The sequence below is a fragment of the Gopherus flavomarginatus genome, chromosome 17, assembly GCF_025201925.1.
Source record: "Gopherus flavomarginatus isolate rGopFla2 chromosome 17, rGopFla2.mat.asm, whole genome shotgun sequence".
NCBI lineage: Eukaryota > Metazoa > Chordata > Testudines > Testudinidae > Gopherus > Gopherus flavomarginatus.
The window spans coordinates 13,060,847-13,087,202 of record NC_066633.1 but is presented as its reverse complement, the minus strand read 5'-3'; the positions used below and the strand labels follow the sequence as shown (position 1 = coordinate 13,087,202).

The 26,356-nt window shown below is 42.9% G+C and overlaps 2 protein-coding genes and 1 long non-coding RNA gene across 10 annotated transcripts in view; 1 reads left to right on the top strand and 2 right to left on the bottom strand.

Annotated features, from left to right (window-relative positions):
* Positions 1-10,932, bottom strand: part of DNM1 (dynamin 1) — a 112,191-nt gene extending 101,259 nt beyond the window's left edge. For all 5 annotated transcript variants that reach the window (XM_050927095.1, XM_050927097.1, XM_050927098.1 and 2 more), the window contains exon 1: positions 10,517-10,932. In XM_050927095.1, coding sequence (XP_050783052.1) covers positions 10,517-10,677 — 161 coding nt within the window. In that variant the 5' untranslated portion in view covers positions 10,678-10,932. The remainder of the gene's footprint in view (positions 1-10,516) is intronic.
* A 1,401-nt stretch (positions 10,933-12,333) lies between these two features.
* LOC127036299 (uncharacterized) overlaps positions 12,334-26,356 on the bottom strand; it is a 27,206-nt gene continuing 13,183 nt past the window's right edge. The window contains exons 3-5 of one of the 4 annotated variants that reach the window (XR_007770070.1): positions 22,859-22,992; positions 21,910-21,955; positions 12,334-12,476 (exon numbers count right to left, since the gene is read on the bottom strand). This is a non-coding gene — a long non-coding RNA (uncharacterized LOC127036299). Of the gene's footprint in view, positions 12,477-21,215; positions 21,956-22,858; positions 22,993-26,356 lie in introns of those variants that run through there. The other 3 variants (XR_007770071.1, XR_007770068.1, XR_007770069.1) reach the window with 3 other exon arrangements.
* CIZ1 (CDKN1A interacting zinc finger protein 1) overlaps positions 16,187-26,356 on the top strand; it is a 24,179-nt gene continuing 14,009 nt past the window's right edge. The window contains exons 1-6 of the mRNA XM_050927115.1: positions 16,187-16,637; positions 16,973-17,085; positions 19,736-19,851; positions 22,551-22,717; positions 23,909-24,044; positions 25,142-25,202. Coding sequence (XP_050783072.1) covers positions 17,000-17,085; positions 19,736-19,851; positions 22,551-22,717; positions 23,909-24,044; positions 25,142-25,202 — 566 coding nt within the window. The 5' untranslated portion in view covers positions 16,187-16,637; positions 16,973-16,999. The remainder of the gene's footprint in view (positions 16,638-16,972; positions 17,086-19,735; positions 19,852-22,550; positions 22,718-23,908; positions 24,045-25,141; positions 25,203-26,356) is intronic.

The window sequence follows — 26,356 nt, the reverse complement described above, 5'->3', positions numbered from 1 at the left end:
TGGAAAATGGGCACAGCATCTGCCCCCAGTATATCTTCATAAACACCTAATTCATACAAAATGGTAAGAGATTGAGCATTAAAACTGAAATTCCATTCTTCATCCCCTCTGTTATGACTAGATCTAGCAATAGCTTCAGAATTGAGAACCATGGGAGGCTTTACATACCATATTTGCTGATGGATTTAGGGTCAGATTTCAGACTCAGGGCTCCATTCTTCTCTTACTTACAGGGGTGTAAATCAGCTGCAATTCCAATTAAGTCAGTGGAACTACATCAGCACAAAACAGATGTAAGCAAGAACAGAATCAAACTTAACAGCTGAGTAGGAGCCATGAGCTCCTGATTTCTAATCAGGAGTCTGACACTCAGTCACTGTGTGGCCTTCAGCAAGTCACTTAACCTCTCTGGCTCCATTTCCTTATCTTTATCATGGTGATTAGGACAATTACTTAAATAATGATTGATGAGGTAAAGTAGTTATTAGTGAATGATTGCAAAGCACTTTGAAGATGAAAAGCTTTACATAGGTGCAGCGTATTATTAATTGTTCTGAATATCTTGACTTGACCTTAAATCAAGCCGTTGATATCATTTTAAAACCATTAAAACAGTGGCATTGCTTTAATAAATACTGAGAGGATGAATAAGAGAGGAACATTCACAAGCTTTGTCTTCAGCCACTCTTCACTACGACCCTAATATTTATATTTAGTAATACACAATGAGAAAAGATACCTTCTGTGACTAACAGAAACCCATCAGATCAGTCCAAGTAAACAATACGTAAATTAATGCCTAGATGCCATGATGGCTACATTACAAATGCCAAAGATGAAATTAGATAAAGAGGCTGGGGAAGAAAAAGAAGAGAGAAACTTGGAGCTGTTACAATCAGTACCCCTTACACCAGGGATAGGCAACCTTTCAGAAGTGCTTGTCGAATCTTCATTTATTCACTCTAATTTAAGGTTTTGCGTGCCAGTAATACATTTTAACCTTTTTAGAAGGTCTCTTGCTATAAGTCTATAATACATAACTAAACTATTGTTGTATGTAAAATAAATAAGGCTTTTAAAATGTTTAAGAAGCTTCATTTAAAATTAAATTAAAATGCAGAGCCCCATGGACCGGTGGCCAGGACTCGGGCAGTGTGAGCGCCACTGAAAATCAGCTCGTGTGCTGCCTTTGGCACCTGTGCAATAGGTTGCCTACCTCTGCCTTACACAGTCTGACATATGAACCCCTCCAGGTCTGAGCAGACTGATTGAGACAGTGACTCTTGACATCCTGAAGTCCTGAGCTGTATTCTGTCTTAGGGTCGGTGGAGCAGCTGATCACGTCCCTGTGGACAGATCCCTGTGACTTACAATCACTGAGGTGCTTTCTGTTCTGGTTCATGATTGAAGCATGTACTTTTCTCACCAGATAAGCCTAACCATAATAGAAGTCATAATAGGAACAGTCTCTATTCCAACACAATCTTCATTTATTATGTCTCTTTTTTCCATTATCAATACTGTTATAAAATCATCATTATGTGTCAGATCAGGGCCCCATTGTGCTAGGTACTGTATAAACATATAGTAAAAGACATTGTCCCAAAGAGTTTACAATGTACACAGCTCTCCATGTTTCTCTGCATGGCTATATATGTGAGAACAAAGGAAGTGCTTCAATTAAACACACTACTGATCCATGTAGTGTGGTATCCTGCTTCCTGCTGCATCCTAACACAGATCCATCAAATCTTGTAGTCTCTCTCTGATAGTGGCTAATGCTAGCTGCTTTAGAGAAAGGCACAAACTCTCCATATAATACACTTAATTATGCAGTACTGTACCAAGGAGGAAATTTCTTCCTCACATCAGCTGGTGAATGTGAATTGCATGGATGTCTACAGCTCTCTGGCAGATCATCTCAGTAAATAAGATTTCGGATCCTCCATTTTAAAGAATTTTAAGATGAATGTCGTTGTCCTTATTACTGAAGAGTTTGGATTTAGCTATTAATAAAAGGGAGACCCTTTCTTTCCCATATAACTATTGTCACTTCTCTTGCACCATCTCTGTTAAGATCAGAGCACTTCCATTCATGAATTAAGATTATGTATGATGCAATATAGATTATCATATCACATCTATGACTTAAGTAGTAGTGTTCTCTTGGTTCTACAGATGGGGAAGTAAGATACAGAAAGGTTAAGTCACACAGCAAACAAGTGGCAGATCCAGGAATAGAATTTAGGTCCCCTGAGACCTAGGCTTGTTCTTTAGCCACAAATTCCATCTACCCAGTTACTTGTGTGTCCCCCTCCATTGGTGCTCCAGTTTTCTGAATCAGTGTAGACGGGCCATATTCACCCCTGCGGTATCTCCTGCTGGTCATCCTGGGAATTAGTTCACTTCCAGCCAGGAGCACCCTCTGCAGGCCCATGATCCACCTGTCCTCTGCTGGCCCCCCATATCTCTCCCAGGACCCCAGTGCCCCTTTCACTGGGTCTCCCCCTCCCAGGGGAACCCCCACCCCACTATCCCCACTTTGCTTCAGTATTGGCTACTGCCCAGTCTCCATCTCACCCCCATTCACTGGGGCAGACTGCAATATCAGCCACTCATCATCAGTAAAGGGGTCTGGACCTTCTGCCTTTGCCTAACCCTGGGCTGCCCCCTGCAACCCCCAGTACCTCTTGGCCTAATGCTAGGCAGCAGCCTAGGGCTTTCCAGGCAGGAGCTCCCCAGCCCTGCTCCACTCAAGGTACCTTGTCTCTAGCAGCCAGGCCCTTCTCCCTCTACAGCCAGAAGGAGACTATCTGGGCTTCTAGCTCACTGTGTCTTATAGGGGCCAGCTGGGCCTGATTGGGACCTGGCCACAGCTGGGCCTGCTTTCTCCCAATCAGCCCAGGCTTCTTGCCCTAGCTACAGCCCTCTCCTGGGCTGTTTTAAGCCCCGAAGGGCAGGAGCAGGTAGCCACCCCGCTACAATCAGGATATGCAAAAACAGGTTAGAGATCAGAGGGGATGCTGTTTAACTGTGAGGAGAGTGTTGTCCTGTTGCAAAGACTACATTTCCTACCATGCATCACAACATTGAGGTGTTTTTAAAATACAGATCTAGTGGCAGCTCTCTTCCCTACCAGTTGTGCCATGACTTGCTTCGTTATACATTGCAAAGAAGAAGGAAAGGATTACACCCAAAGATATTTTCAAAAATTCCATTTACCCTGTGTCTCATGAAGGCAGTGGATTGACTATGGGTATTGATAGCAGGTTACTTTTCATTCAGAGAGGCTTCCCAAAAAGTTAATTTTATCATTGGCATCTGGCCAGAAAACCATTACATTTTGGGTGGCTGCCTGTAACCCCCTTAGACACTCCTCTGGTTTTGCTACATAAGTGCACTGAATGAAAAATCCTAGCATTGGTTCATATGGGTGGAGCACACATAGGTTTGGCTCCCACTTACAACTAAAATCTCTGCTCAGTACACCATGGCAAATTTTGCTCCCGCAGCTAAAATGTCAAGAGACAGATTTTCTTTGATTTATTAACTGTTATGTTAACTTGGTTGCTCTCTCAGGGGCTTATCCTGCAAGATACTGAGCATCCTCTATTTGGAAAATCCCACAGATTTCTGTGGGGCAAGATAGAGCCCTAAGTCAGTGCAAGCTGGGGATGCTCAGCATCTTGAAGCATCAAGCCCTAAGACAGGCAAGGGAGGGATTAAAGTTTTTATCTTATTTTACAGTATTAGAACAACATTTACAGATGTGGCCTCTGATTTGGAGCACCTCAATTTCTGTAACCAAACCTGAGGCACCCACTCAACTGGAGCTGTGGCTGTTCCGCATCTCTGAAAATCAGGCCCAAAATGTCTCAAGTTGGGTCTCAAAACACTTGCCTTTAATTCTCTAACTTCACATCATTATATTTGTACATAGTTACGTACAATATGGTGAATGTTTATATGCTCTTTCTTTAGAAAACCTAGTGATTAGGGCAGGGAACTGGCATTCAGGACTCCTGAATGCTGTTCCTGATGAAGGGCTCGTCTTCACGTACAGTGCTTTAGTGAAGATGCTAATACCGCCAACAGGAGAGCTTCTCCCATCGATGTAGGTAATCCATCTCCCCAAGAGGCGGTAGCTATGTCAGTGGGAGGAGCTCTCCCATTGACATAGCATCGTCTACACTGGGGGTTAACTCAGTATAATTACATCGCTTAGGGTGCGGATTTTTCACACCCCTGAGTGACGCAGATATACCAATGTAAGTTTATAGTATGGACCTGACCTCAGTGGGCACTCAGATCACTTAGCACCTCTGTGCCTCAGTTCAACACCTGTAACACTGGCATACTAACATTTGCCTACTTCAGCATAGTACTGTGAAGATTAATTAATGCCTGGAATGCTAGGAGAGCCTCAGATGAAAGGCACTATAGAAGTGCAAGGAGGAGGAGGGGTGTCTGTGTTCACACTGGGAAAAAAGGTGTGTTCTTACCATGTCAGCTAACCTGGCAATTAACACATGATATAATCCTAGTGAAGACAATGCAGTTCGTATTTTTCACGTTAGCAGGTTGAGGTAGGCCCTAGGGGAGCCCAGAATTTACTTTAATGTGCTAACACCTTTTCAAACTACAACTAACTTGTCTTCACTAGGATTTTACCCCTTGTTAATTACCACATATTAGCAAACATATGGTAAGAACACACTTTTTTCCCTATTGAAGACAAGGTCGACACTTGTGTTACAGTGTAGGAAAATGTTCAAAGAGCTAAGGTGAAAAGTATAGTAGTTCTAAGGGTGTGAGACCTCTGTGCACTGCTTCAGGAAATAGTGATGATATATAATATACAAAGAAACTTCTGTTTATTTAGGGCTTGACTCTTCATCCTCACTCATGTGAGTAGCCACAGGACAAATCACGTGAACGAGAGTTGCAGCAGGGATATCTAGGTTTGCAATTATATATTGATATTTGCTGTTTACAATATTCTGATCATCCATGTTATGTTTTGGCTCAAAGGTGTGTCTCCTGCTGCTTCTCCTTCCACAGGCAATTGCTGAGAGCTATGTACATTTCTCTTGAGTTAATTCCTTTTTCTTGTGGCTTATCGTGGCATGCTATATACACTTAACTCTTGTGCTGCATTGTCCTTTGTTGCTTTTTATTAATCTTAGGAAAATGGACGTATGGTCTTTATTCAATACCAGAGGCTTCCCACTGTTTGTGTGTATACATACAACTAAATCAAACAAAAACGTTATAATTCAGGTGTTGCAATGTCAATGGATTCCATTGAAAGACATGAGCTCAGAGCTAGGAGTTTCTCATGCTGTCAACCTCTGTTGCCCTGGATAAGTCACTTCACCCTGCATGCCTCACTCTTCCAGTCTTTAAAATAGGGATACGATTACTCACTTTCCTCACAGATGTGTGTGTATTGTATAATGCTTTTAAGGTTTACCACATTAAGGTCCCTTTACAGCACTCTGGATGTGAAAAGGGGTCCCAAAGAGGGCATGAACCACTTTAAGGCCCCTTTATGCTGCCAGAGTTGTCTAAAGGGCTCTTGGTATAAATGAAAATCAGACCATTAAAGTAATATATAAATGCTGAGTGTTACACTGTATGGTGAGTGGACATAAGAATACCTACAGGCTGAGATTTTCATAACTACCTGGGAGTTCTGGACCCCCAGTTCCCATGGGCAGCATTGACTATTTTAACCACAGTGTTTGCTCGAGAAGAGAAGAGAGAAGTTTCAGCTCCATACATTTTGAGGATGAGTGAGCAGTGATGTACCCCTGCTGTACCTGGACAGGCCAATGCGTGCTTCTGAGATATCCTTTGCTTTTTGATAATCTGTGTCCATGAAGATTGCCTTTTCTGAGGGAATTTCTAGGCAGTGCTGTATCTAAAATAATGACAGTGCGCCTTTCCATTACAAAGCAATTTACAAATATCACCTAATTAAGCTTCATATCATCATCTCTGGGAGGAAGGCAAGTATCACTATCCCTCTTTTACAGGTGGGGAGAATGAGTCACAGAGACATTAAATTACTCACCCAAAGTCACCAAAGTGTCAGAGGCCAAATGAAATCCAGAACAAAGTTCTTGGCTCCTAGCCTTGTATTCAATCTACTGTAAAACACTGTTTCTCAAGGCTCTAGCTTAGTATTGGCAGGGCTTAGATTTAAATTTGTTCTTTTGTATTCTTTCACCTATATGCTGAGCATCCCCTTGAGGAAAACACATTAAGACCAAGCTTTTGTACACATATAACTATGTTGGTTAGAGGTGTGGTTTTTTTTAATTGAAATAGTTATACCAGTACAATCCCTAGTGTGGTCACAGTTATACGGGCATGAAGGTACTTATACTGGGAGAGCTCTCCTTCCCATATGGGAATATCCTATTTCAGTATGAGCACATTTATGCCAGTAGAACTAGATCCTCCATGGTGGGTTGTACCGCTTTAATTATAAGGTATAGTTAAACCAGTATAAATGTGTGTGGACAAGGTTTAAGACTCCTTACTCAGCATGGAAAGTATTCCACCTTTGGAAGGGGCTTGATTTGGATATAAAATTTTTTATGATGGAAGGAAGGTCTTAAGGCTAATGCTTAGGTCTGGGACTAATCAAATGTTGGGTTGGTTTTCATTGCTGTGTGATTTTGGACAAGTCACTTAGCAGCACTGCATCTAAATTCTTTAATCTAATAGTGATAATAATTTCCTACTTCCTGGGATATTGGAAGGCTTAGTTATCTCATGTCTTTAAAATACATTGAGATCATTGGACAGGAGGGCATCTTTTGATTTATTTATTTATTGTGCCATGTGCCATAAAAGGAGAGTGAACATTTCTGGACTTTGGAAACAACTGTGTGAACTTTGCCTTAGATATCCCCATTCTCCTGCTTACAAACTCTCTATTTGGGAAGCCCAATCTCAAATTAGATCAGCATCAAGTATCCCCATGCTTTACTCACTCCATCCAAGCAGTTCATCCAACACTGGCAATGTGTAGGGCCAATTCATGCAGGCACTCTGAAGTAGCAAATAGGCAGCAGGAACAAAAAGGGTAGGGTGACGCCATAAGATGTTGTCCTAGTGGTAGCCCATCCACAGTAGCCAACGCTTAGAGATGACCAAAACTAAGCCTCTTGCTAGCTCTGAGGCCCCAGCATAAACCAGCCTGGGAAGATAAATGTCAGCTGCCCTTCTTCTATCAGTCCTATCCCACACCATTAGAGGATTTTACCATCATCATCTGGTGTTAGTCACCATGCTGAGTCCTCGGCAGCAGAAGCACATATAGCAGCCACATCGACATCTGCTATTATAAATACAGGCTTTGCATTGTTGGGTAATCTGTTAACAGTAGAGTAAGTGATACTGGGAGAGTAATTAGCAGTGACTAGCGAACCATTGCACTCAGAAAAAGAAGTACTTGTTTGATAAGATATCAGACAAAATAACATTTATTGTATTCAGTGTAGTTCCTCTGTATTTTGAAAAATTCAGCACACATTGAATGTTGGTGTTAGCAGAAGATGCTGGACTGGAAGCCCTAGAGACTGAAGTCCTGTTTATCCATGGATCAGGTGTGATGTTAGTGAAACCATCCCCATTCTACCATGCTGATGTGATCTGGAGGAACTACCTCTAAAATGAAGAGGGGAGTTTAATCTTCATGAAACATTCAGCCTTCAGCCTCTCTGCTGAGACACCCCCACCAAAAGGACCAACTACTGTCAATTGTGTTGGTGTTATTTGTTTTTTAATGTGGATAACTGTCCATGTGGAACTGGATTGAGACCCATCAAACTCATTTCATATTGTGCACCAAACAACTGTCAGGTGGTGATGACTCAATCTCACCCACAGCCTGATCCCAAAAAAACTGGTGACATAGGCCTCTCTATAGCAATAACTACGTTTTAATGTATGTGGTCCCGCCATGTTATAACACATTCTTCCTTCTTGTCTGAACAGAAAAAAAACATGTCATAATCATGTTAAGGAACCATATTTTAGCCTAGATACTGGTGAAGATCAAAACATGGCTCCCTAACATGACTTTCTCTGTCCACACAAACAAGGAAAAAAATACCTTCAAATCTGGCTGGGTCACAGCCATATTTAAATGCAATTGGTTTTGTAATGTAGACTGGTACTTTCAGTGGCAAGAAGTTTCATATCTATTACTAACCCCCTGAGCCACCCAGCCACCTAATGGCATCAAATGGAAGAAGTCAATAGTTCCCTTTGACGCGTTTTCCATTTTCTCTTCAATTATTTCCCTGAATGATTATGTTTTCATCTTGTCCTGTCTGTGTGGGTACCCTTTGTTAATTTATTATCCTAAAAGCTCTGGCACCATTGAAAATCAGTGAGTGAGAATCTCAGGCTCTTTTAAATATGCAATGATGGGAAGTTTTGTTTAAACAACTACTCTGATTCTTGCTCTGTTTTCCTTTCCCCAGAAGCAAAAGTGACATCTCCCTAATGCACACTGTCTCTCATGGCTCAGGGACACCTGGGCCCCTGTACAGCATATTGGACCATTCTGTTCATATATCACCAAAGATGGAGCTATTCAGGCTCATTACAGGCTCTTTCAATGATAAAAGAGTTATAAAAATAATTTCGTTAGTAGATGTCACAGTGCAAGGACTAGAGGGGGCAAAAGAGAAAGAGAGAGAGCGCCCACGCAACAAAGCAGGGAAAGAAGAGGGAGAATACAGTTTGTGGAAGAAAATAATCTAACACTCTGTCACAGCAGTAGTTCCTCCTAGGGAAATCAGCAGCAACCTGCATCCTCGTCATAGAGGATAGCAGTGCCTAATAGGGAAGGATTATAGCAAGGGCCACAATAGCTTAACCAAGCTACAAACAAGCTCAAGACGCACTCCAGGTGTTGTGTATACTATGTATGTGCAGACCACCTTCCCTGGTCGCCTGCTATTTGTTGAAGCTGCTGGTGATTATTGTGAAGGTCATATGAAGGGAAAGCACCAGAATATTACTGTCACAAAATGGTAGTACCCAGGCAGTTGAGCACATGGGGGAATAACCACTGCTTTTTCTGCTTCTCCCCCCAGCTCCTGACATGGCATCCACCATGGAGGACGGGGGTGGGGTGGGGTAATTGAACTTAAACTCTACAGCTGCTTAGCCTCACAACAAGCACATCCATCTTTAGGTGCCTATGTAGCGTTCAAGGCATGTCCTGTATCTAGCCAGACACAATCAGGAGCAGAGGACATGCTGTGTGACCCTAGTCTTCCTAGCATTTCACCTTGGGGGATTCTTCAGGGTGAAACTTATAACAAATAAGAAATCTAGTCTTGATGGATCTGTTCAGATCACAATGGCCGATATTTAACAGGGTTTGTATACAGTTATATATCTGCACACACAATATTCACTGATCAGTATTTTTTAGAATCACCATAGATAATTCATTGCCAAAAATGATGCAGAAGTGGTATCAATTTTGGCTCTGGCTTGCAGGTCTCTAATGTGTGATAAAAATAAAGGACAACCCAGAATGTGGCTATTTTTCCTCTGACATTTCTATCCCTGACATTACATAACGTATGGACCTTTTGTCTGTGCTTTACTGGGTTTCCATTAATTTTCTGTACATTCTATACAACCATCTATGTTATTCATTCTCTCCTTGAGGCAGTGCCTTCCTCCCCTATTCCTCATCCTCCCCACCCTGTCAGTGCCCAGCAGCAATCGTCCTCCAACAGCAGGGGTGAGAGGAGACATCCTACCATCCTGGCTCCTTGCTCATCCCCAGGATTCTGCCTTCTTGTATTTAGCTCCCATAAATAAATAAATAAATAAATAAATGATTTAGGATTAAAACCATTAAATCTCCTGTGATGTGGACAACACATCAGCTCAGTTCCTTCCTACTCCCTCTCCCTCTCCCACAAATGGCTTCTTTTGTGCATTAGTCACTCCAAAAGCAGGATTTGTCTGGTGCTGCATCCTCCTCTCAACCTCTTTCACACACACACACTCCCTCCGCCCCTCCCAGCCCACCAAGCAATATGCTGTCCAGCATTGATCTGCTCTGATCAGTTCCCAATCAGATATTACCATTTCAAAGCAGACATTTATACACACACATGCACTTCTAATCTTATGCTGAGGGGAGGGCTCTCCTGCTAGTGAAGGTGACAATCAAGGGAATGTCACCCCTCATAGAGACTCCTGATTTCTGCATTGTAGGGTGCAGAACAATCCCAGCACTAGAATGTGTGTGTGTAGCAGGAGCTGGGATGATCCTCCTCTAGTATGAATCCCAAGTTCAGAGGAGCAAGATCAGCACCTTCCCCCCCCCCACACACACACACTGTCCTGGTTGCACTGCATTAAGCGTTGCACTGCATGTCCATTAGCAATGCATTGCACAACATAGATGCATCAGGGGCATCGGCCCCCACAACATCCCCTATAATCTTCTATATTTTAAAAGTCTTACCTTCCCACAAAATTTTCCAGCACTGAGCTCTTGCCGGCGCTCTGTCCCCCAACCACAGCTATCTGGGGTAGGTCCAAGTCGGCATTCTGGCCGATAGAAGCGAAGGCATCCTGGAGCTTGTTGACCAGGGGGATGAGGTCTTCCATCCCTCGGTTCCCCATGTCTGCAGCTCCGCCTGGGCTCTCGCCTCCTGGGCTTGCAATGCAACCGCCTCTTTCTCCCTGCTTGGTTTACAAAGGATTTACTGCTGGGGTTTGGCCCCCCAAGCCCTCATCAGGGGTTGTCCCCACCCCACAGCTAGGTGGTGGATTGGTTTGCCCTCCGCTGCTACCTAACCTAGGTCCCTGGATCTCTGCAGCAGCGCCACTACCCCGACTGCCAGCTCAAGCTCCGCTAGCCACAGGGCTCCTCATGGGATTTAGAGCGCACGTACCAGCAGCGGCCGCTAGAGGTCTTTGAGTGCCCTCCTGTGGTCCGAGAGCTTCATGGGAGTTGTAGTTCATGTAGGTAAATGTAAAGAGATTGCTAAAGGGAGCTATGCCGTGAGCCAGGTGTCTTCTGCTCCCAAGCAGGGCCATTAAGAATAAGGGAGGCTTCCAGTGTCTCACGGAAACACAACACAATCCTCCATCACAAGAGAGGGGTTCAAAGTTGGCATTCAAATCAGCCCTCCAGAATGTGAAATCTGGAGGGTCTGCATAATCCCTGATATATTTGTAATGAAGAAGCCAAGAATATTTCACTCCACTCAAACTGCAGTACCATACAAAAAATCAGTGCTGACTTTAAATATTCAAGAGACACTGCAAATTAATAGCTAAATATATTTTTAAATAATATCTCTGTAAATAATCTCTGTTCTTGTAAGTGCCCTTACCTAGTTTACTCATCACTAAAGTATAACTTTATTTATTTATTTAATTATTTTATTTTACTTTTAATTTACTTTTCACTGTTGCTGCTGTTTGATCTTTGCTTTTCGCATTTCCCAGAGCATGGACAATGAAGAAATCCATTTCACTTTTGTTGCCAGTCAATTTCCATTTCTGGTTGTAATGCACTAGCACATTGCTGCTATGTTTGATTTACCAGAAATGCAGGGAAATGTTTTATGTGTTTCCACTGATTTTTTTTTAAAGCCTCAGATCATAAAGAGGAAATGTTTGGCTTAGTTTGCAACATAATGTATTTACAAAAGTAATATTTAGGACCATAATTAACCTGAAAGTGTCTTTGGTGAAAACAAAAATATTTTTTACAGGTCAGGGTCCAAGTAATTTCACTCTGCCCATGTAGATATTTGCAGTCCTCTCCCCCTTCCCCACCCATCTTGATAGAAAAGCTGCCATTTACCAGAGGTTTGCTGTAATCAGCAATTCTAAAAGTTACATAAAATTTATTGTATTTGATTGCAGCTATCAACATTTTTGCTAGAAATAGCACCATCAAACTATCCGAATATTGGACCCCTATCTGGTTGTTTAACATACTAAACAGGCATTTCACTCTGAGTGAGCCTATGTTCCAGAAATCATCTCTTAGGATCATTCTGTTCCCCATGAGATCTGAAATTAAATTAAAACATTTGTGTTTCTCTTCAAAAAGGCTTGCAAAAGAACATTGGAAGTTCATTGTGTCAGCAATTGACATTCAAAATTATGCGTTAAAAAACAATCTGACTAATATAACCAGAGGAAGGGAGAGAAGACTGGGATGCAACAACAGGATTTCTTATGAGTTCTCACTCAGGTATTCTTACTTTCATATTTATTTTTCATTACATTAGAATTTAAATTATTGATAATCTTTGGCACGCACACACACACACATGGAGTCTGCAGGTCTGATGTAAGCTCTTTATACCCTGCCTCATTTCAGGAACAGGTGAGGCAGCGGGAGCAAGAGGAGTGCTGGGGAAACTATCAAGAGTAGCAGTCTCCTTCTCCATGCAGACAAGAAACTAGAGAAGGGGAGAAGAAAAGAGTGAGAAATCTGCAGAAAATGTCTGCAAATTGAGTTGATGCTTTCATTCAAAATCTGTAAATTATCGTTAACATTACACTGAAAGCTGCACAGAACATGGTGCCTTTTACCCAGTTTTCAGATGCACTTGTAAATGAGGATGCAGTATTGGTATGCATCATTACAGATGTAAGGATTCATTATATTTCACTATTGCCACATAGTGAGTCTACCTAACCACTTCTGCAACAATTCCTGTCATGTAAATCATAGGCAGCAAAGCAAGAGCCCCAAGTACAACTATGAACGAACTCGTGGTCTGATTGTAAGAGATAATGATCACCCGCACCTCCCGCTGGTGTCAATGAGAGCTGTGGGTAATCAGCACCTCTCAAATTCAGATCCCTCATCTTCTGCTTCTGTAAGAGACTGTTCATTGCAAGGGTATCTGCTGAGTGTCAAGGTGTGATGGTGCAGGCCTTGTGACTCCAAAGCATCTCCTTGCGTGATGACTTATACAGCAGTTCGTAGCAGTAGTTAAAAAAAACAACAGAGCTATGTGATCATCCTGTATTGCAATTACTGGAGGAAAAGAGAGACTTGGAAATAAGTAGGAAATGTCCAAGCAGGAATAGACAGGGAAAACCTCAATTTCTTTCTAGGCTAGAAAGCCCTGCTTTGGGACATGCAAATAAAGAGAAAAGGTAAGAGAGATAAATTATTTCTTTAATATGTTTTAAATTATCTAGGGCCACATTTTCAAATTAATTTCTATAAATGCATCTGTGGATAAATGTGCTCATATTTGCAGGTCCATCTGTTTCCATGCAAGTAGGTAGGTGCACTGGTTTTGTGGGAGTAAATCCCCATTAACTCATGCAAACAGACCTGCCCACAGATATTGTTAGTGCAGTTTGAAAGCCCTTGTTTGAAACTATACCCCTTAAAAAGTGATCAATCTGAGCAAGTGGCTAGCAGAGTGCACCTCCACAAGACAGAGAACTGCCTCTTGCTCCTCAGACCCGTGGAGGCAATGCACTCACTCCCCTGGGGAAGAAAGTGCTCACACCCAGGGCTAGAATGCACAGGCAAACTACGCAATGCCCAAGGCCCAAATTCATTTGGGGTGTGTGTGTGAAAATTGCAGTGCTACTCACTCAAATGAGGCCAGTGCCAAACTGAGGAGGAACAGGATTGTCACCAATACCATGTTTATCAGTATAGGAATGAGTGGTGCTGCGACATGATACTTGGATTCCCCATATCTGCCATAATCACTGGACCATCAGAAGGCTTGCCATGCCCCTATCTCTCCCCCTACCCCCATCTGATGGGCACACCCCCCGAGGAGAACTTCTGTTCTGGCAGGTAAGAAGGGGGTGGCACACTGAAGTTTTACTTAGGATATCAGATTGTCTTGAGTGGCCTCTGTTTATGTTGGAGCAAGTGCAACATAAGTGCAACATCAGCTGTTCATTGTTATTCAGATTAGAATGCATGGGCCCATATAAATTTATGTTTGCCTCATGCTCAGTGATGAGTTAATCCAGCCCTTCCCAGACCAGACCAAACCAAACAAAAAGAGTGGACACTATTACAGGGTACATGTACATTGCCTAAAAACCTGCAGCAGGGAGTCTCATAGCCACGGTCAACTGACGGAGGCTCACACTACAAGGCTGAAAATATTAGTATAGACATTCCTGCTTGGGCTGTAGCCCAGGCTCTGAAACCCAGCAAGAGGGTGGGTCTCAGAGGCCAGGCTCCAGCTGAGCATGATCAGACAGCAAATGTGAAATGGGAGTGGGGGGTAAAAGGAGCCTATATAAGAAAAAGACCCCAAAATCAGGACTGTCCCTATAAAATTGGGACATCTGGTCACCTTACTGCAGGCCAAGCAGGAACCTCTACGTTGCTATTTTTAGCCCTGTAGCATGAGCCAGTTGACCCAGGCTCTGAGATTTGCTGCTCTGGGGGTTTGGTTTGGTTCTGTTCTGCAGTGTACATGTACCCTCAGGGTTCCATGAAAAAAGCAGTATGTAATCATATAGTTAAAGAGTATCACAATACAGATGCACCATGGGAACAACTAGAACCCTAAATATAGGGGCCACTACCAGCTCTCCCAGTAATTTATCTTCATAACACCCATAACATCTGTGAGATAAAGAGGTGCTTTTATCCTCATCATGGAAAATAGGGAACTGAAGCACATGCTGATTTATAAAGGTATTTAGAAGCAAAAAATGCAGATGGATGCCTACTGGGGAATTCAGAAGTGTTCAGGTGCTTCTGAAAATCCCACTAGGCACCTAAACACCCTTACAATCTGGTCCTAAGTGACTTGCCCAAAGTCACACATGAAGTTGCAGCAGAGTATGGAACAGAGCCTGGTTCTTCTGAGTCCCAGGCTTGTTCCCAAATGACTGGATCAGCCTTTCTTGCTAACCAAAGTCTCTAGGACACTGATACTCAGACTGCAGCTTGTGAGCCACAAGTGGCTCTTGAATGTGACTCTTTGCAGAACATGATATTAAAACACTGTGTGATTTAATTATTAACCAATCAGGATCCTTTTTCTATGTTATTAATCAATTAAGTAAGTTATTAACCAAGCAGGATGATTTTACTATGATCATATGTTTCCTTACTCATGAAGAGGTGTTGAATATCTAGTACAGTAGTGAATTAAATAATGAATTAACACTACTATAGCTCCTTAGGGGTAATGTTGATCATTAATTTGGCTCCTGAAGCACTGAGGTCTGAGTATCACTGCTCTAGGATCTCGTTACAAGGGCTTTTTCTTGCTCTTCCACCACTGCAAATTATTCAGCCCTGGCAGTTTTTGGAGTAGGGTAATTATGGTGGAGGAAAAGGATCAGTTATGTGAAGCAATGCGAAAAAGACTCCATACAAATTTTCCCATGACTGTTTCCTCGGACAAAACTTAAACCACAAAGATTAACAGGAGTGTGTTTTTGAGCCGTCAATGACTGGCTTAAGGAGTCTAGGCATTAACACAACTAGCCATTAAGGGCCAGGATCTCCAAATAGGCTATTATAAAATCGTGACAGTCTAAAAAAGTCAAAAGAAAAAAAAAAGCCAGCTAAGGACCAGTCCTGCAACAATTAGCCTTGCAAAGTCTTCGCTTGTGCGAGTAGTCTCACTGAAGTCAATGAGACCATTCACACGACTAAGGGCTTTTCACGTGAGTAATCATTGCAGGATTTCTCCCTAGTACAGTAAACAGTCAAACAGCAAACAACCAGGACTTCATATTGTCCCACTAGATGGAGTCTTGAGAGAAAATGAGAGTTTATAGCACTTATTTCAGCCAGAGGTCTCAGATACTGGTCACATACTTCACATGAGTTTATTAGAAGAGCTGCCACACCACAGGAAAGGTTTGCTTCACACTGCCACCAGAAAGCACCTAAACTTGCTAGAAAATCTTGTAAATAAAAATAAATTCTCACAAGAATGATGCAAAAGTCTCATTTTCTCCCGAAAGACTCTTTTCTCATGGCAAAGTTTGTGGAGATCAGACCACAACAAATTGCCAGTGAGTGCTAGGGGTTTTCCATCTCCTCAGTGAGACAGTTGCCATCTGCAGCAGATACCAAGGATTCCCCTGGACCATAATAATTATTAAAAAAAAAAGCTGTTGGCTACCATCTGTTTCCCCTTTTAGCCGTTTACACAATTCGCCTAGCCACAGCCCCTGACCAGATGATGCCCAGCCTTGCTTGTGTGCAAGGGACCCTACTTCTAATTGTGGGCTGTGTAGAGCACAAGGAGAAGGAGGCAGAGCTGTCCCAGCCTGGGGCAATTTCAGTGAGACTTCAGGAAGATAGGGAGGGAAGATATGAAATGTCCCACTGAAACAAGCAGCAAAATCCCTTGTTCCTAATGGGAGAAGACAAATGAATCCCTCAGCTGAATGAGCTTTGGGAGGATGGCGAAGAGGCGCAGCAGTGGGTCCTCCAGGCCTACGGAAGGAGCCGACGCTGCAGCTAGCGGCTGCTCGCCGGTTTCCTTTCTCCGCTCTGGTTTGGGAGCGGGCTGGTCCGGTGCAGCGAGGCTGCGCTGAGAAGTCTGAGCCGCCAGGAAGAGCAGGGGCAGGAGCAGGAGCAGCAGCGGCTCCAGCACCAGCAGGTGGTTATTGTTCTTTGCAGTAAGATGGAGGCTGTTTGTCAAGAACTGTGAACTCCGGGTGGGTGCCGCGGGAGCGCCGCTGCTCCGGGAAGCGGCTGTCATGCGAACCCGTGCGCGGGGGGCTCGCAGGCGCCACTTTGGGAGGATGTGTAGGGGGTGGGGTCTAGAAGCTCCCCCCCCCCCGGCTGCTGCATGTGGGGCCCCCGGGGGCGGCCCTCGGGTGCGTGAGTGAATGAATGAAAGGGCAGCGGGTCCCTGCTCAGTGCCTGCCCCGGGGTTAATGCGCAGAAGCCCAGCGGCGGGTGCCTCCCTCATTCTCCTGCGTTTTGTCCCAGGCTCGCTCTGCGCGGGGCTCCCCAGACATGTTCAGCCAGCAGCAGTTCCAGCTGCTGCAGCTCCAGCACCTCCTGCAGCAACAGCAGCAACACCCCTCGCAACAGGGAGGCCGGTAAGCGCGGCTAATCGAGGCCGGGGACCGCGGGCCTGGCCCTGGGGACCCTGCCCAGGAAAGCCTGAGCGTGGCTGTTTAATGCCTTCTTCCCTTGCCAGCTCTCCCCATCCCCTGTTCGGGGCGGGGGCGGCCCGCGGCCCCGGGTGGCAGAGGGGGGAGAGCATGGGGCTGTATCTGTGCAGGGGGATCTGTGCCAGGGCTAAAGGGGCCCAGGTGGGAGGAAGTGAAAGGATCACTGCCGGGGTGTGAGGGCCCTGGGGAGGTGGAGATCCATGTAGAGGTTTAGGAGCCTGGGTGGAGTTAAGGGGATCAGAGCATGGAGTATAAGGACCTTGGATGGGGGGTGCGAGGGGGCACGAATTGTCTCCATTTCCCCTAGTGAGTCTGGCAGCTGAAGCAGTTCATCTGTCTGCATGCGCTGGGAAGGGTGTCTAGAAGCTGCAGTAGCACTGTCGGCAACAGTAATAAAGGATGTGCCCAGCCCTTGGGTGGGGATCAGGGTGCTGCCCAGAACACTCATCCTTAGCTTTGTGCTGAGGAGGCAGTAGGTGAAGGAAGCTCCTGCTTGGTGCAGCTCCTCCAAATCAGGCATTGCACCAGACAGGTATAAAATACTACAATTTAAATGTCTAAAGGCTACTTCTCTCCATTGCAACAGATGAGGCACTGCACTATTAAAAATCTCTGTGCCTATGGTATTTGTAAGGTGCTTGTCACCTTGGGATCTCTCTGATCCCCTCATCCTAGTACCTGAGAGCAAGTAAAACATAATAGTGTAGATCATATAAAATAAAATGCTACAGAGTCAAAGTGTCCAAATTTAAATAAATAAAAGGTGAGTGGACAATGATCAGACTAGGAAAGCTGATTATTGTTCAAAAGTGGGGAATCTAGAGGAAAATGTTACCTGTTACAACTTACATAAATGTCCTACTGAACCTTTTAAATAGGGGCATGGATTTTACTATATTACCAGGCTCCAACTCCCTTTTGGTTAAATAATTTTGTTTTATTATGTGTATTTGATTATTTAGTTAGTGTAAGGGTGGGATTATTGAATTCAGTTTGAACATGTGGTAAGGTGTCATTCAATTGATGATTGTATATAAGCACAGATATTTGTGCAATTGCACCCCACGCTGTTGAGGCTGTGACTTTGTATTTGATTTGGATTAGAAGACAAATCTAGACACGTGTCTGCCAGACACAAGCAGTAAAGAGGACAATAAAGAGTGAAACTGCTCACCTAACATGTAATAGAGAAGACAGTAGTTCTAATCAAGGAAATTTGCCCACTATGACCAAAGATAGAAGATATACTACAGAAACAGGTAAACAATGCATTTAGGTGCTACTGTTCTCTTCTAGAACTTTATGCAGCAGGCATTCAAGACTAAAGAGGGGAAATGTAAGGAGGAAAAGAGTTTAACTACTAAATCACAACCACCATTGCATCAGTATGATGAGTATGTTATTGTGGTATGTTTGGAAACCTCTCTATTACAAAGGAAATATAAGAGGGAAAAGGGTGGGAAAGTATTTAAATCGCTCTTCAAATAAATGTAAATGACCTACAATACTGGGAATATCTGTTATTATTAAAAGGTGACCCACTATACTGAGAGTATCCATCTATTTATTCAAATAGTCTCCTAATAAAAAATATTCTAAGTGGGGTGGCTTGGGCTGAGGAAGATGTTGTGCAGAAGTGAATTTCACACCTGAAGGGCTTTCACAGCTACCTCGTTGACTTGCCAACCTAAAATGTGATGATGTGTAATGTCAGCACTTGTGCCCACTAGCCTAAGGCTTGAGGAAGAGTTTTCTGATATAATCAAGCCTTTCTCCTTTAAGAGCTTTAAAAGCCAACACTGAATAGGCTACCTCACCCCTACAGAAAGTGCTTTCAGCTTCATAATATTTATATCATCTTTAGAAGTGGGGCAAGTACATTAATATTGGCTCATAAATTATGATAGTGGGGTCGAGAGCAGTGCAGTCAGACTTATTTTTAGAGCACATAAGAATCATCTAGGGTAATGTATGCCAATTTCTTCAGTCCCCTGAACCAGACTGACACTTTGCTGCTCAACCCATTCCCAGGTATTCCCACTCTTCTCATCCCTTCCTTCTGGCCCATACTTTAAATATGAAAGTCATAATTTGCTGCCAGTCTTCCCAGCACTCACATTTAGGTTCAACTGCACCCATGTGGACGGCCTCTGGGTGGGAGTAGTGGATTTTGAGTAGTGTTCTAGGACGATGAAAATGTTTTAAGAATCAAGAGAAGTTGTTGAATTCAGCTAGTGATCAGCTGCCTGCCTGGGTCTCTAGACCTGCAGTCCCCTGCTGAACTTCCTTAAGCTATGGCATTACCCTTTATGTGTGTTTAGGTTCTGTCTCTTAAACCTGGCAAAGCCGCAGACCTAAAATTTTGTAATGGACGATCCCTCCCCATTGGGTACTCCAGGAGGATGGAAGAAAGGGGAATACAATGTTGATGTATACAATAGTGTTTTAATCCAAATGCATCAGTGTTGCTTTTGTCCTTTTCTCCTTGTGTTGTGCTTGTTAGAGACAAGAGTGAATTTGAAGGTTACATTTTTCTATAGGAAGCTTTTTAAGTGTTTGATCCCTTCTTTTCCAGGGGTTTGCCACCACCACAACAGCAACAGATGCTGAATTTACGGGCAACTAATCAAGCATCACTCCTCAATGCCAATCCAATGCTTCAGCGAGCTCTGCTCATGCAACAGATGCAAGGTACTGTCATTGTTGGAGATGCTCATTGCACTTATTTAGTCACCCCTTCACCCTCACTTAACCTGGGAGAGAAGTCGTAGAGTGGATATTGCCTGTCTAAGCATCGGAGTCCTCTATGCTTTGGGACTCCATTCCTTTGTACTGTTCTTTGTCAAATTTGCCCCAATACAAATCTCAGAGGCTCTTCAGTTGTTGAAAATCCCATTTTTCAACTGCTCAGGAGCAACATTTGAGATGGAAGTTGTGACTTCACAATGGGAATCTTTTGAGGGGTTTAGACGGTAAAGGTAGGCAAATATAAATGTACAAGCTTAAGGCAAATATAAATGTTTCTGTGAATATATTAAACAGCAATCACAGTTTTTGTTTGAATTTCAGTAGTCACTTGCATTGTCTGTGAACCCAAACAAATGTGTTGCAGACAGTGAAACTGATTAGTTGGTCTGTCTTCCAAGCTCAGTGAAGAGAAGGGGAAAAAGAAAGGGAATAGAAGTGAAAAGTAAATTTTTAAGAAACAGCTTTGTGGAATTCTGTTTGCTTGGAGTAAATCACTATTTCTTCCATCATCTGGTTCCCAGGTAGATAGATTTTTTTTGTCCATGGTCTGGTAAGTTTTCAAAACAACTTTACAAGGTTGCTCCAATAATAGTTGTAGTTAATATAAGGTATTAGAAATGCAGGTGAGGAACTTTTTATGTATTTGTTTGTTTGTATTTTCTTTTATTTTTAACCTGCCAGTGCCGTTTTGATAAAGAAAAAGGTACCTGGGTTAATCTGAATGATCATTTAACTTAAAACTAGACCAGGGATGATTCTTGTATATGAAGTTTTATTCTGCATGTTATCATGCCTTTTGTTTTCCCTTGCTAATTAATAAGCATGCTCTCTCATGACCCCAGTGGCCATCTAAAGATCTCTTTTGGCTAAGGAAAGCTGAGGCAGTAAGGAACAAACTCTAATCTGAAGTTAGTGCTGATTTTAAAGTTTCTTATGTATGTTTGTGTGATGAAAAGAGCTTGGGCCCAGCAAAAATATGAAAGGAGGATAACTGATAAATTTGATGTTAAGTAGTAGCATGGCTTTTTTCTAAAGGTGAAGTTTTTATTGAAAAATTGTATTTAAAATATAAATGTCCAATGATCTGAAACAAACTGGATATGCCAGTTGAACAAGGTGTTTTAATGACCAGTCTAATGAACTGAGGTAGAGTATTATCCCTACCTTATTAGCAAGCTGGAACTAGTATCCGTGATTTCCGTTTTTGACATTCTGCATTCTCATGTTTAAATGTGTAATAAAGATCATACTGAACAATACGACTGTACTTGCAAGCTGAATTTTTGTGGTCACTTACAGGTTTGGATTACATGTGAGAGTATCTGATGCCCAGGTATTTCAGTGCCTGAGAAACATCAGAATGAATAATTCAGTGGAAGCCTGTGGTTTCAGCAATGGAAGTGGGGAAAGAAGAAATGCCTTTCTGAGTCTAAATGGATGTGCAATTCTAATAAAAGTGTTAAACCATGAACAGAAGGCCATTTCTTACCAAATAGATTTCTGTTCAAAATTAAGATAAATCTCCTTACAAGAAGATATTTTCTTTCACAGCATAATTGACAAGTAGTTCAAATCTGTGGGAATTCCTTGTGTTGTGTCGCTGCCTTTATACATTATACCAGGGTCATCTGGTGCTTATAGCGTGATGTTGAGTGTCAGACCTTCTAGGTTCAACTCTTGATTCTGCCACTAACTTATCATGTGGCCTTTGGCTAGTCACTTATGTACAAACTTTCAGAAGTGAGCTCTGATTTTGGATGTCTATCTTTAGACAGCTATAGCCTGATTTTCATAGGTGCCGAGCACCCAGAGCTCAAATTGACCTTCAGTGGGAGCTATGGATTTTTGGTACCTGTGAAAATCAAGCAGTCGGTATCTAAAGATTGGCAGTCAAAATAATAGGCTACTTCTAGAACTTTGTCTCTAAAGTCTGTCTCTGCTTCCTTATCTGTAAAATGGGAATGGCAAGGCTTGCCTTCATCGGAAAGTGTTGATACTTACCTACTGGCTATAAAGCACTTTCAAGTGGATGCTCTGCTGAAAAGAACTGTTCAAAAGACAAAACATTATGATAGAAAATGGTAGCATCTTAAATGTCTGGGTTTAGTTTATCATGTTGAGCTTGCATGATAAATCTAGTGGCAGAGAGGCCTATGAAATCTCTTGTTTAAAAAGTAAAATGATATTTTAAATGAAATGCTCCAATTGTTGCTGCTGTTCTGTCAAAAAAAAAAAAAAAAGATAGCATCCAGATCAGTTTGAACTGCCAGCTGCACAAGCTGTGGGATGAATTTCCTTCTTCTACAAAGAATGTTTGCAAAATCAAGATCTTGTCTTTCTTTAAACATGGGTGACAGTGTGTTCAAATCAAATAATCACCCCAATGAGTTTAGCCTGCAGTAACAATTGAGTAGTCTAACCCATCTCCACATGGCAGCAATGATGGAGTGAGATCTTTGGGGTGGTTGGGGGAAGCAGAAGCCGGCCAGCAAAACAAAACTACTGATACCAATTCCCTATGGAAAGGGAGGTACAGAGTTCTCTAAGCTCTACCCCTCGCTGCAGTCATCATGACTTGGAGATTTTCTTTCTCGTGAGCACACCCTACATGGGAGTGATATAGTATATGTTTGCATTTGTAGGAAACTTACGAGGATTTAACATGACCGCCCCAGCTCTGCAACAGTTTTTCCCTCAGGCTACAAGACATTCCCTTTTGGGGCCACCACCTGTCGGGGTCTCATTAAAGCCTGCACAGCTGGGCTTCCCAGGCCTTCCATTCCAGCGGCAGAATCGGATGTTTCGTAAGGTGAGCTTGTGATTTCCAGGTCTTAGGAGACTAGCTCTCATTTGTTGCTGGCTGGTGCCTGCTAAGATGATTGGCCATATTGTACATGGGGCACTAAAGAGAAATGCAGGAGGATTAGAATGAAAAATAATAATTTAGTACCAGGTTGCTGACACAGAAGCTCTTTGGTCAAACCAGCCCATTTCCAGAGATCCCAGTTGTACTGATAGTGAGTTCCCCATCCTCTTCCAGTAGACCCCTCCTGTCCTAGGGTACCAGGATTCATTTGATTAGTTCTAGGTAAATAGTAAAATATTAAGAACCTTAAGAAATATCTACCTCAAAATAACTACAACACAGTGTGTGAAATCCTGGCTCAGCTGAAGCCTGAGAGCTTTGCCATTGACTTCAGTGGGGCCAGGATTTCACTCCATGTCCTTTCTCTAGCGAAAACCTCATGGCTGCACTCCTCCTGGAGACTGGCCTGAACCATGAAAAATAGAGTGGAAGGTTGGGAGTCCTTGGCTTCTATTCCCAGCTGTGTGCTGATTCGCTGTGACCATCAACAAGTCACCTAATCTCTCGCTGCCTCCATTTTTCCACCTGTAAAATCCGGATAATACCTGATTATAGAGATGTTGTGAAGTTTAATTGATGAAAGTTTATAAAGCCTTTTAGGATTCTCGCTGAAAGGTATTACACAATTGCAAAGTACTACTAATCCCCAGCTTCTTCTCCTCTTCAATCCATTCCCCAAGTCTGAATTCAGATTTGTCTGAGAATCTACTGAAGATGGTCCTTTTTAAACTGGCCAGGATTTCTCCTCTGTTTCAGCCTCAGGTTTCGTGTTACCTAGTCCAGTGTTCAGTGCCATTTTAACTGGAGCTTCTGGCTTAGTCTAATGTTCTGGTTGGGTCTGGCTCGGAGAGAAAAGGAAGAGTAGTTATTTGGGGCTCTTCTTTCCAGCCCAGGCAGGTTTTGCATGAGCCTTTCTGAAGTATCCTGGACCTGCCACAGCTTCCATTAAAATCCTGGAGATGTGTCAGTGGATGCCAGCAGTTTGGAATCCATGTGCAGAGCTCTGTTCATCCACTTTCAGTTGCTTACAGGTGGAGAGTCTTAGACAAACCGTCAGGCTGTCTAGTATTGGAATTTCTGCCGAGCTTTGAGAAGGAGAAGAGAGCTGGGTCTGAGACTCTTTGCTCATTGCAGGATTACCAGAGGGGTCCTGATAAGAAGCGGGAACTGGACCAGGCATCCTCATCTCAGGCACAAGGAGTTGATGAGAAAATTGAAATCCCAGAAGGTACCCAGGCTGGGTCAGAACAGAACAATTCCTCACCCACAGGTAAGAGGGCCTTATAATGCAACAAAATCTTCTGAGCATGCTCAAGAAATCTCTCTAGAATATTGATGCAGCAAAAACAGGAGATGGCTTTAGTCTCCTGTTAGCTGCTTACCGCAAGAGCGGATTTCTGGAAGATGAACCTATCTGGCATAGCTTCCAGTCAGAGACTCCTGCACTGGGTTTCATTTATGCCATTAGCTAGGTGTTTTGATTTTTGCAAACCAGCTCCATATCTCTTATTTAATCAGGTGGAAGCTGTATGCATTACTGAGATGATGTATGCGATGTACTACTTGTGGAGCAGGAGGAACGTTCCTTGTTGCATTACACCACTCCCATGTTATAATCCCCTTCATCTTTGATTTAGTTGGGGATTGGTCTTGCTTTGAGCAGGGGGTTGGACTAGATGACCTGAGGTCCCTTCCAACCCTGATAGTTTATGATCTTTTCCCCACTGGTGCCTGTTTCAGATAAGGTTACTTGTTCCTTTGCCTGTCTAGTAAGTCACTTCAGTATAGAAGAACCTCCTGAGTGGGATGAGAAAAGGAAATAATTTTGGAACAACAGCTGTCATGCTGCCTTACCAGCACTGAACTCAGCATGGCAGCCATAGACTAAAACTTGTATGAGGTGGAACCCACTTGCAACCAATTTGTTAAAGAAACAGACTTGTTTAATAGGATGCTTGTTTCCATGTGGAAAACTGATTTTGATTACAGGGATACTGAGCAGGTTGACAGGTCTCACAATTGACCTTAATGTGTAGTATTGGAATTTTGTGGTGTGGGCTATTGTCCCTTTGGTATTGGACTAAGACCCAAACAACCATTGGTTAGTAATAAGTTCATATCTCTCTCTCTAGGTCAGGCTTACAGCAGTAACCTCTACAAATAAAACTCCATCTCCCAGGTCATTACTAAGCTCTTGAGTTAGTGATCCATTTCCACCCTTCTCCAAGCTAGAACTGGCCAAGTGCTTTATAGTCGTATCATCTGCTCTAAAGTACTGTATCTGACATAGGCCATTTGGTAGGAGATCAAATCAGATGGGCCATGGTTTGTTCTGCTAAGGTAACGTGTGTTTCTTTATCCCTGCAGAACCAAAAATGCCAGCAGAATCCATACTGGACACTGAGCCTGCAGCAAAGAGACTGAAGAGGTAATTTCTCCTGAAAAGGCCATAGAAATGCTTTGTTATTCCATTGCTGTATTCTCAGTAAAATGGAGCACTACCATGGCAGCCTGACTTCCGGCATTTGGGGGGAATATCTCTGGTGCTCTGGGTGACTCAAAAAACCTCAGGGCACTTGCTGAGTCCAAGGATGCTGCAAGTGTCATAGCCACAAAGATGATGAATAGAGAGATGAATCAATGGACCACGTCTAGACAGGCTACAAAGATGACAGTTCCTGAGCCCCTCTGTTGCCTGGATCCATATATCGATTTGGCATGAATAAACACAGACAATTGGTATTATTATTTGAATGAAGGTGGAGGGGAATGACACACAATATAAAGGCCCATCTTGCAAATTCTCTGCTCCCTGCTCTGCCCCTGACTGCTAAACCAGGAACCATGCAATGTCATATTGCCATCTGGTGGGAAGAGTATGGAACACAGTTCAGCAAGTAGCCTGTGCTGTTCCAAACTGTATCCTGCTCAGATCCTGTTACCGTTATACATGTATGGGGTTGGGGGAGTGAATAAGAATTATTAGACATTGATTTGATAACTTTTTTTCCAAAGTGAATTTATTTGCAAAATCCTTTTTCTGTTCAAGTGCATTAGAAGCTCCCTAATATGCACTAGCGATGAAGAGTGAGGACTCCTGCAACCTAATCTGTTCTCTGCTACCAATTCACTGTGTAGTCCATGGGCAAATCTCTTCACTTCTCTGTTCCTGGTTCCTCGTCAGTAGATTAGAGATTAACAAAGAACTCTGTGGAGGATGTTGTAGGATTGATTTGATGTTTGTACAGCACTTCGATCATGTAAAGCATTATAGAAATGCAAAATATTATTCCGCATTTGGGGATGCCTTGTGAATTAGCAAGACAGTGAGTAAATGCAATTAAAACAAAGGCTGACTCATTACACCATATACTTTATTCATCCATTTGCCAAATGTAGTTTGGTTTTAATTATGCTAATAATTTGCAGTGTATTAATCAATATTTTGTAGCATAAATTGGATAAATAGTTAAGTCTTAGTGATAGGAGACCTTGCTGCAGTGACTCTCAAGTTTTTACTGAGTGGTGGCTAGAGACTACCAGATTTAGTGTGTGTCTTATGTATGGAGTGCAGATTAGCAA